This window comes from Pezoporus flaviventris, unplaced genomic scaffold, assembly GCF_033815535.1.
Source record: "Pezoporus flaviventris isolate CSIRO_AGI_PZ_B2104156 unplaced genomic scaffold, CSIRO_AGI_Pfla_v1 ptg000063l, whole genome shotgun sequence".
NCBI classification, from domain to species: Eukaryota; Metazoa; Chordata; class Aves; order Psittaciformes; family Psittacidae; genus Pezoporus; species Pezoporus flaviventris.
In genome coordinates, this window is record NW_026892611.1 from 4,197,443 (window position 1) to 4,207,933 (window position 10,491).

The window sequence follows — 10,491 nt, forward strand, 5'->3', positions numbered from 1 at the left end:
ATCCAGGCTCACCTCTGAAGCAGACAAGTTCATCTCCCTGGCTGCTGGGGCTGCTGAAACACCCACAGCACAGCACAGCAGCAAGGGCAGGAGGTCTGAGGACTGCGCTGTCCCCAGGACGCTCAGGAGGACTGTTGTGAGCTCAGAAGCTGTTCCACATGTACCTTTGTGCTCGGATGTGGGGAACGGCAGAGGGGAGGGAAGATGGCCGAGTTCCCCTCAGCACCTTCATTTGCAGGGCTGAGGTACCATGAAGGGATGGGAAGGATCCCAGTAACTGGTCTCCTTGCAATAGATGCAGGGCCGTATTACTTCAGAGAAGCCAATGCTTTCTGGTGTGGCCATTTTACCTCAGGAAAGCCCCCGTGCCTACCCATGCAGAGGGGCACAGGAGAGGCAACCTGTGCTGCACAGGGCTGTGCACACAGAGCAATGGCGCTGGGCCCCTGGCCAAACGGGCAGGCCCAGGCTTGCCGCTGCGCCATGGCTGCCCTGGAGAGCTCACTGGAGGGTGGGCACTGAGGGGAGTGGTGGGGAAAGGGTAGAGGGAAGGCAGAAGTGAGATGGAGGGAAAGGTGGTGAGGGGAGGAGAGGTGAAGGGAGAAGGTGAGGTGGAAGGGAAGGTGCTGAGGGGAGATGGGGCGGGAAAGCGCTGAGGGGAGATGGGGCGGGAAAGCGCTGAGGGAAAGTGCTTGAGGGGAAGAGCTGAGGGGAAGAGCTGAGGGGAGATGGGGCGGGAAGGCGTAGAAGCAAGAGGAGATGGAAGGGCAAAACCTGAGGGGAGATGGAGAGGGAAGGGAAGATGGAGTAGGGACAAGGATGGAGGCTGGGCCAGGGCTGCTGACCTTCCTTCCCCTGCTCCCTGCCAGGCTCGAGGGAGTCATGCCAGGCCTGCCACAGGACAGGAGAGCTGCACGGGCAGGCGGCGGGGGGCGAGGGGCTGCCCGTGTCCCCCTCCACCGCAGACCCGAGGCATGAAGCCACCACAGAGAAAGAAACAGCAGCGGCTGCCATGCAGGAGTGCTGCCGCCACCACCACCACCGCGCGGGCAGGTGAGCCCCCCAAACGCCCCATGCAGCACCTGGGTGGGAAGGGGTCATTGGGTGAAGCCATGTGTGCACAAGGCTGGTACGTGATCGCTGCTCAGCATCGCATGGTTGTGCAATTGATGCTGCACAGACATGAAGGGATGCGCAGCCGGAGTGCGGGTACCAGTAGGGAAGCAGCTCAGATCCACCTGTGTGGGTTGGCCAGAGGCTATAGTGCTTGGCTCTGCCTCCATCCTGCAGGACAGCTGCCATGGAGAGAAAACAGAGCTTTCCTAGGGAACCATCTATGGCACTTTAAAACCTTCCACTGAACTGCATCCTGTTTATACATATCGTTTCATATATTGCTACCAATCTCCCCAAAAAAGGTTGAGTGTGTGTAACTACACAGCATAAGCAGTAGGAGGCATAAGAAATCTGTCAAGGAAATTTTCATAAACTGCCTAAGGTTTGGGGTGCTGTAAATATTTAGTGGTTTTCTTTTGGTGAGCTACAGTATAGGTTAAATATTTGCTGCTCCATCGGCCTGAGTCACAGCACTGATCTAACCTCCCATCAGTGGGGTTGAGTTGCTGCTATAGCTACTCAAAATGGGAGGTTAATGTAAGAAAATCTTCCATGTAAAGGAATAGGATCTTAGTACAAAATGTGCCCTATACAAAAATTAATAAAATCACATTGCTTGCTATATTAATGGATAACAGCTTTAAAATATTCCCAACGACCAAGAATCAATTTCCTGCCTAAATCAAGTTAGGCAAGCACAGTGAAGTTGACTCCAGTGTAGAAGTGCTATTAATGCATTAACAGCCTCAATAAACACATCTTACAGGTGTAAGGATCATTGTGTTAGCCAATCAGATAAATATATATTTCCCACTTAAAAATAAATGGGCCATTAGGGCATTAATATTTTCTTATCGATTTGGTTTCTTATTAATGGGCAATAAAGGTACAGCAAGCAGTTCTCTCATCATCTTCTGTATGAAATAGCCAGGAAAGCCTCAGAGGCAATGCATACATTTTTGCTAACAGCATTTATCTTTCTAACAGCTAAACACGACCACAACACCAGAAAGCAGCAGGCCTGCTCCTTTCAATTGCCTGAAATCCCAGGTCCTGGGAGGAACCCTGACCCAGCCCAAAATAACTCAGAAGAGAATCGGAAGGATGCAGAAATGAACAAGGTTGTGATATCAACTGCCACCACTTTGGACTCTGCTCAAACAGATCAAGGTCTTTCTGCTCAGCTTAACAAAAGCCTTCGATGGGATGGGATTCTCAAAGATCCTGTAGCAGAAGAAGAAAGGCTGCGCATCTACAAGATGAACAGGAGGAAATGGTATGAACTGCATCTCCAGCAACACTTCCCCACCGAGCCATGCCCAACTGCCAGGCAATCCCCATGACTGCACTGCAGAGCGTCGTGCACCAGCAGCCATCACACTGTATGTAAAGAAGATTGCTGCAGTTGTTTTCCAGAGGAGCAAGCATGAACTGGCTCCTGAACGAGCGGCAGCCAGCAGTGTCGCCCAAAAATCTCTCACCACATTCTGCAGCTTAGCACGGATTACCCACTGTCTCGTATCTGTGGAGAAAAGGTCATTTGTATTTTTAAAACAAACCAACCTTTTAGTTAAATTTGGATGCAACTCAGAGGGTTTCAGCTATTACAAGTGCTCCTTTCCATACTGCCAATTTGCTGTGCAGTATCCCTAGTTGTTCCTACTTGTTCATTTCGAAATAATACTCACTGTATTACACCTGAGCTTTTTAGGTGTTGATGTTGTCAATTGCTGGTCCTGAAACCAGCAAGGACAGCACTTGCGGCAGATAAACAGCTAAATGACCAGATACCTTGTTTAGAGGCTAAAATAGAATCAACTAGGCTGGAAAAGGCCTTTAAGATCATAAAGTCCAACCATTTTGATTGCAAATGACTGCAAACAGACTTACCTAGTACTTAGAATTGAGCCAGCTGCAAAATCGGGATTGGAATCCAACCTTCATCTCCAGGTTTATGATCTAATTGTATCTACAGTATTTTGTTATAAAAACTCATTGTATCAGCCCCTCAGATTTGATATCCTGGAGAAGCACAACATATATACAAGGAAAATGGAGCACATATCTAACAATGGGGCTGTCCTTGTCATTATATGTACAAACAAGAAGCCTATTTGGCCAATCTGAAGTAAAAACCATGTCAAACAGTAGGCTGCCTTGTACCTCCTTCAACCTCTCATAGTAAAGGAACGTTCATACAGTGCTACTACAATATTAAACAGCCTAGACCATGCTAAAGGAAGTATTTGGAAGTAAGATGGCACAACACAAAGGAAACAGTTTTTCCTGAAGCCCTCCTGAAAGATACTGTTCTGATTTTTAAAGGTTTTTCTTACTGGCTTTTCAAACGGACTGTCTTTTATACAGCAATTCACGTTTAGATACATCTTTTTCTCCTGTTTAATACTTTAAACACTGCATGACACTCAAACGCTTGCACAGACTTCTGCAGGAGCAGCGCCATGGTTTAGAATAGCTTCAGAGCTCCCTAGATTCCAATAATGTCATTACACGCAAACCTAGAGCTTTTGCAAGCAGATAACCAGATGAACAATAAAAGTAAGCAAAAAAAAATCCAATTAAGAATTAATTAACTGATGTTCAGTTCTACTCTGACAGAGATACAAACAAAATCAGCACGCCTGCAAATTCGGAAAGGATTAAAGAACAGATTAAGCATCCAAATACTACAGCACTTCCCTCAAAACAGTAGTTTGTAACTATTTTGTTTTTATGAAGTTTAATGAAGAGCACATTCCAGCCTTATTTTACGCTGTACTTTCTAATCTATTAAATTATCTGACATTGAGCATCTACATTTTTAACCATAATTAAAAAGAAATTCCTGCCTCGTTGAATACCTGTTGTATTGGAAAAGGGCAAGTGCTTCACTTGTAAGATATGCTGAAATCCACACTAGAAACTCTTTAAAAATAAAGTATACCAAATACACACTGGAGAGGATTTTCAGCTGTCTTCAAGCCACTTTTTTAACGTCTTAAAGTGATATGCCCACAACATTAGGTGGTGTTTTGATTCTTTTTTAATACAGTTTTATACAGGAAATGCCTTCCTAGAATATCTGAACAACAGTAACACATAAGGGAAACAAAAGGGGAGCTGGGATGGGCAGGATATATTATATATTTATTTCTAAGTAAATACTATAATAAACACTGAAGCTGTGAATGAAAAATAAAGAGACTTCCCTATATGATGGTTTTCAGATCATTTATTAACAATAAAGTAAAAGACAAATTGAAAATTAGAAGGAAGGGGTGGGAAACGTCACAGACATCAGAACACTTGCACGGAGCTAATCAGAGCTTTGCAAATGCTGGGACATAAATAATTTAAAAGGTATCTCTACCAATTAAAATGTTTTTAAGAGGTACATAATTAAGTTTGTTTGCTGTATAAAAATCAGGTGCTTTATCCTAAAACCATATGTAAGGGTCAGTTCATTTCTAACTAGAGACAATTAATGATTACAACTTAAAATAATCCTCTCTTAGATCTCTTGCAAATGAATTCATTGGAAGAGCGTTGTCGGAGCAATCCAGGATCCGTGTTCTTCCAGCATCCTGTGTCCAACAGTGGCCAGCACCAGATGTTTCAGGAGCAAGGTACATGGAATTGCCAAGCGAGCAATGCTGCAATAGCTTTCCCAAAGGAGTTCTGTCCCTTTGAAATCCCACATGCATAGGGCTTGAGTTGTGCCTTCTGCTACACAGCAAGTACATCCTGGGGCAATGTTTGGGGGAGAACTGCAACAGGGGTATTTAAGACACATTTCCTAAACACTGGAGTCCAAACCCAACATGTTTAGTGAGAAGACAGTGCTGCTCTTACCCACTCTGGAGCAAGGCCTACCTGACTTTGGCAACCTTTGTCACCCTGGGATTGTTCTAGGATCTGGTTTTCTGAGGCATGTAACAAAGATTAAAGACATTCTGTTCTGAGCTAATAAATAAGTAAAAAAGCAAAACAAAACTACAAAAGAACCAAATCACACAAACCTGCCTTCCTGCTGCATTTTAGTCTCCCAAATCATTTCAGCTCCCACTCAAGTGCACTTCCACACCATTCACCACACTTGCACAAACACGTTAACTACAGCTCAAGAATAGGCTCCTGAGTTTCAAACTCACCACTGACAAAAGTCACCCTTGGGGCTATGCATTAGCAAAGTCCTCTTTAAAAGCAGGTCCAGGGCTGATGATATTATACCACAAGGTTACCGATACCTCAGAGGAGCTTTGGAATACATGGAAAAGCCTTGTCTAGCCAGATCAAGTCTACCAACTGTTTCTGAGCGGCTACACCACACTCGCCACCAACATAGCCAACACTAGCCCATGCTCTCAAAAGCAGATGCTCTCCACACTACATTGCTCCCTGTAACATAGGAAGAACAAACTGGGTAAAGTAAGAAATCTCTCCAACTTATTTTCATTAAAGCACATGATAAACTAACACACATAACATCCAGATGGACTTTCATAGTATCTGAAGTTATTCCCTTTGGTCCCCAACCTCATCATGCACTTGGGACTGGAGGGGCTATTCAGCAGCCTACAGACAGGCAGATGCTGCCCCATCCCAGTAACATCCTGAATACCAAAGTCCAGAGAGGACATGGACCTTTGCAATGAGAAGCTCAGTGGGGAAGCAGAGCTACAGCTGTGGATTTTAGTATGCAATGAAAATCTGCCTGTCCTTTGCTACCTTCTAATTCTTCACAACCCTCACCATGACAGCGTCTCACACTGATCCCAGCATCTCCTCCATTCTAGGTCCCTGTATACACCGTGCATTTTCCAACTCCTAGTTACAACTCCCTCAGCACAGACAGTACAATGTTGGTAAAAACTAGGCACCTCTGGTTTTCCACCACTACATTGTCAAGACCTGACTTTCCAACAATACAGGGATAATCTTTGGCCTGATATTCTTCATTACAACTCCTACTACATGCACAGAAATGCCAGCATGTTACACGGACTACAGTGCTGCAGAAGTTGTTGTAAGAACAGAAGATACATCATTCCCCTACAGCACTTGCATTACCTGATCCTTTCCTTGCTGACTGGAGCTGCAAAAGCAGTTTATCTCCTGCTCTACTCGGAACTCCTTTTCTTTCCAACTCACACCTTCCAACTGGACATGACTGCCATAGGATAACATTTTAAACTGCAGAATTCTAGATTTTTCTGTGTTAGTTTTTTCCAGCAATTTCCAGGAGGTGGTTCTAGAGAAAACAGTCTCATGATCTGAACTGAAATGAAGGACAGCTCTGGCTATCTGTAACCAAATAACCTGGTAGATTCCCTACAAGAGAGCAAATCACCCTTATTTTTGCACATCACCACAAAGCATCAAATGGATTTCCACCTGCCAGGTACTATTCCACATTCTTTCTTACCTGTCAATATTTTCTCTGGGAAAATACTTCCCATTATTTTCATCTGATTACTGCACTGTGGGGAAGGGGAGGGAACTCATGACTTTAAAGGTGAACAAACAAGTTCCTTACTAAGTTATGTTCCCACAGAAAACCGCGTTCAGGCCATTCTGATGCTTAAAGCAGGAATTAAGAGCTGAGAAAGAGGGTCTGTACCCGCTTTAGCTAGTGGAGTTAGCACAGTACATTAGATGGGACTGAGATGGATCAGATCAAGAGAGACAGCTGTCAGTCAGCAACCATCCAGGATGCAGTCGTTCCCAAGGTATTCTGAAGTTTCCAGCTCTATGCTGGAGAGGAACCGCCGCGTGGTCTTACGACAGTTGTAATCCAGCGTGGTGGTGTACACAGTCTTGGCGTGCTTCGGGTAGATGATCGTGGTGCTGGTGAAACGCTGGGGCTTGTTGCGGGGCTCAAAGTGGACCTCGACTTTGTAATTGCGCCATGTGCAGTCTGGGACACAGATGACTGTCTGACTGCAAGAGGACACGCTTAAGCCCACTGGCATATAGATGTCATCGATGAAGTGCTTCTCTGAGTCATATTTAACTGAGGATGTGTACCTGAAATACAACAGAGAGACGTGTGTGAGCTCTGCTCCAGAGCAGCAGGCTGCTTTGTCTGCAAAGCTGAGCCATCAGGTGGGGTGGCTCCTCAGCCTTACACCTACCACCTCAACACAGGAACAGCCACATCACATTGTTCTGCTCCCATCTCACTCATTTATGGGAAGAAAAAGCCTTTCATTATCAGCACACCCAGCTTTGTCCCTGTTTTGTCCAGCTGCCAGTACTACCAAATATCATCTCAATCCTTGCGTCTGCTGTTTTAAGCCTCAGCTCTATGAGCCTAAGAACCTCATTCAAACGCCAATGACTAAACCCAGAGGCCTACATCCACATTTAGTTTTTGCACATGAGCATCCTCATTCCTCAGAGTGCCAAGTCCATGGCAGCACATGTTATTTTCCCAGTTACCCTCTGGCAAGAGCCACATAGGGGTTCTCTGGGATTGCTCACAGCATAGGGCACTCTCTGAAGGCAAACTTCTAGAGATTCAACTGGAAGAAAAATGCTACAGTTTACACACCAAACTCCACTGGCAAGAAAATCTTCTGTGCTAGATTGCAGAACAAAGTTTTCATCTCCTTCACACTGCGACAACTCTGTGTTAGCTTTTCCACAGTGTAGGCTGCCTTGAATTCCAGCCCCAGCACAGGCTCCTTTTACCCACACCAGAGCATCCTCTCCTTCTACCCTCCCCTGCATCAGGCTTCCATTTGATTGCACCTATCTCTGCTTGCACAGGGATCAACTGGGAGCCTTCATTTCTTGTTACTGCAAATCACCACATTGAAAGGAATAATTCACATGCTGTGATGCAGCACATTAAAAAACCCAGCAATTATGTACTCTCAATATCAACTTTTCTCTTAGTTCATAAACCAGCCACAGCTGATAAGGTAGAAAGTGCTTATTATAAAACTATGAGGTTACGAGAGCAAAATTCCTTTCCCCTAATAAAACACTCCTAGAAAGAAGGCTGCTTTGAAGATCTTCCATCATGATTACCTTCTGGTTAATTGGTTGAAAGACAACATTTTGGAGCAGTGCAATGAAGGAAAAACTGGACAGTAAAATATAGGAAAGTCTTCCAAAAAAAATACCAACAAAACCCATATGGGATTAAAAGAGGCTGAACACTCCTTCAGCCTGTACAAATGTCCAGGAACATACAGCTGCATGGAACAACAGCTCTGCAAATAAATGAACTTGACTCACAGGCACTGATAAGGCCTAACTGCTCCTTTACATGCTAACTCCTTCAAAACTAGACGGCTGTAACACAGCATTTACCTTATTTCCTTTGGTGGTAAAGGGTCAAACTCAACTCCTTCGCCAAATGATAAAGGACACAATCTTGGAGGGCAGCTGGAGAGAACAGGGCTGGGGGAGAACACAGAGTTCTGAAAAGAAATGCAAAAATAACCTCTTTTATGTTACAATTCAGTATATTCTCAATAAAATGTATTTATTTAGCCCTTGGTACAGAGCTGTCAAGGTTCACATTTACATGCAAGAGGATCTGCTAGTCGAAGACATGCCTACAGTTGCAACCTGCAGGTCTCACTTGGTACTGGTCTATAGCAGCAACGATGTGGCAAGGTGTATTTTTTGAAGTCCTAACTCCAGGATCTTACTTCAGAGGAACCATTCTGGGCAATGAGAGAGGAATACAGCCCCTCAGTGCAGCATAGCTTCATTCAGCATGAACTATAGCCCACTGGCTGGATGAGCTCACCTTCAATTTATAGCTAACATTATACGAGCGTACGAGCGCACCCTCCTTGCTGCAGTCATCAGATACACCCATGGGCAGATCACAGAAGGAAATTATTGCAGGGCATCCCGCTGGGAGCAACTCCTTGTTTCGTAGCTACTCCATGGCTACTATTTGAAGGCATTAAATCCAACCTAGTTCACACGCAACCCATTGGACAGGATTAACTCATTCCCACCGAGTGGCAATGCACAGAGCATCCCTGTGCTCCTCTCCTGGACAGGCAGCACCTCAAGCTGACACTGGCCCAGCACTGCCCCACAGCCAGAAGGGAACAAAAGCAGCCCTAAAGAGGCTTTTTTGAAACCACCTCTGGTTTCCTAAATAGGGCCTGGGGGCTATGGGAATCCCTCCTGCTCAACACATGGCTCTCCCATGGCCTTTTCCAATCCTGTGGCAGCATCCCTGCAGAAAAGGGATGCTTCCTCTGACCTGCAGTTTCCAAAGTATTCATACCAACCTCTCAGCATCAACATCCAAAAATGGTTTTGTGAAAAACTAGCACATCTCTATCTGATACTATCAACTGAAGCCAAAACTTAACAAAGAAACTTTCTACTCTGGGTCACTCTTTGGAATAATGAGAGTTCATTTTCCTGTGGGATCTTCAAAGATGTGCTGCGATGCTGTCCCACCCCCTACCTGGGTCAGGAAAGTTTGGGCTTCCCTTTGATTAGCAAGAACCGACCTCAAAGCCGGTGATTTTTAAAAGCACCACCTGTTCCCCTGACACAACACAGCCCCAGCCCTTGGTGTGGACACCACAGCTCCCGGCGGGCTCCCTCCCGGTGTGTGCGCGTTAAGGGATAAGGCAGCAGCTGGAGACGCCGGTGGAAGGGAGGGAAACGCGGGGCAATTTTCCCAAGCTGTCCTCAGCCCCACTCCCGGAGCCCCAGCGCCGGTTTTCCACCCTCCTTTCCTCAAAGGATGCTGCGGGGCCTGGAGCGCTGGGGGTGGAGAAGGGGCCCCCCGGCGATACCTCTCGGCAGGGTCCGAAGGGCAGCGGCGGCAGCCCGGGGCGCAGGGCCCAGCACCTGCCGCAGCGGGACCGAGCCCGGGGCCGGCGACAGCGGGTGCCCGGGGGTGCGGGTCCCGCTCCGTGCTGCAGTCCCGGGCGGAGGGTCCCGCCGGCCCCCCGGCGCCGCAGGACAGGGTGCAGGGGCGGCCGGTGCCGGTACTCACCACGGCGGCAGGCGCGGGCGGGTCGGGCTCCGGCAGCCCGTTGGTCGAGGCGCGGTCGGGGCTGCCCGAGGAGAGGAGCCAGGGCGATGGAGCGGGCCCGGGGCTGGGGGGCAGCCCGGAGTCGGGGCTGTCGAGCCCCGCGTCGCCCCGCTTCCTCATGTCCGGGAGGTCGGGCACCTCCCGCAGGCTGAGCCGACCCACCATGACCGAACCGCCTGCCCCGCGGCCACCGCGCCGCTCCGCTGAGACTGCGGGCCCGGGCGGCGGCGGGACGGGCGGGGCCAGCGCCCGGGGGTGGGGCATGGCCAGGGGGCGGGGCCTACCTAGCGCCCCATCCCGTATCCCACCGCGTCCTTGTTCTCTCCCGGTGTTCCCATCCTGTCCCTGTG

General features: G+C 47.5%; 2 protein-coding genes across 4 annotated transcripts in view; both read right to left on the reverse strand.

Moving 5' to 3' along the window:
- Window positions 1-555, reverse strand: part of RPH3AL (rabphilin 3A like (without C2 domains)) — a 44,390-nt gene extending 43,835 nt beyond the window's left edge. The window contains exon 1 of one of the 3 annotated variants that reach the window (XR_009746392.1): window positions 374-553. Coding sequence is in view for 1 of the 3 variants with exons in the window: in XM_061470269.1 (XP_061326253.1) it covers window positions 374-485 (112 nt within the window). In the remaining 2 variants the exon portion in view is untranslated. Of the gene's footprint in view, window positions 1-373 lie in introns of all 3 variants that reach the window. The other 2 variants (XM_061470269.1, XM_061470274.1) reach the window with 2 other exon arrangements.
- A 3,778-nt stretch (window positions 556-4,333) lies between these two features.
- RFLNB (refilin B) lies at window positions 4,334-10,345 on the reverse strand. The gene is made up of 3 exons (XM_061470282.1): window positions 10,103-10,345; window positions 8,437-8,546; window positions 4,334-7,143 (listed from the first exon to the last, which is right to left on the reverse strand). The coding sequence occupies exons 1-3, from the start codon at window positions 10,304-10,306 to the stop codon at window positions 6,813-6,815; spliced, it is 645 nt and encodes a 214-aa protein (XP_061326266.1). The 5' UTR covers window positions 10,307-10,345; the 3' UTR covers window positions 4,334-6,812.
- Between the last annotated feature and the right edge of the window lie 146 nt (window positions 10,346-10,491).

What these genes read in the sequence shown, in the direction of transcription:
- RFLNB (XM_061470282.1), bottom strand. Translation starts at nt 10,306, where the DNA reads ATGGTGGGTCGGCTCAGCCTGCGGGAGGTGCCCGACCTCCCGGACATG. An exon ending in CGCCCGCGCCTGCCGCCGTG is followed by an intron (nt 8,547 to 10,102) that starts GTGAGTACCGGC and finishes ATTTCTTTTCAG; the next exon opens with AACTCTGTGTTCTCCCCCAG. An exon ending in TTACCACCAAAGGAAATAAG is followed by an intron (nt 7,144 to 8,436) that starts GTAAATGCTGTG and finishes GTTGTATTTCAG; the next exon opens with GTACACATCCTCAGTTAAAT.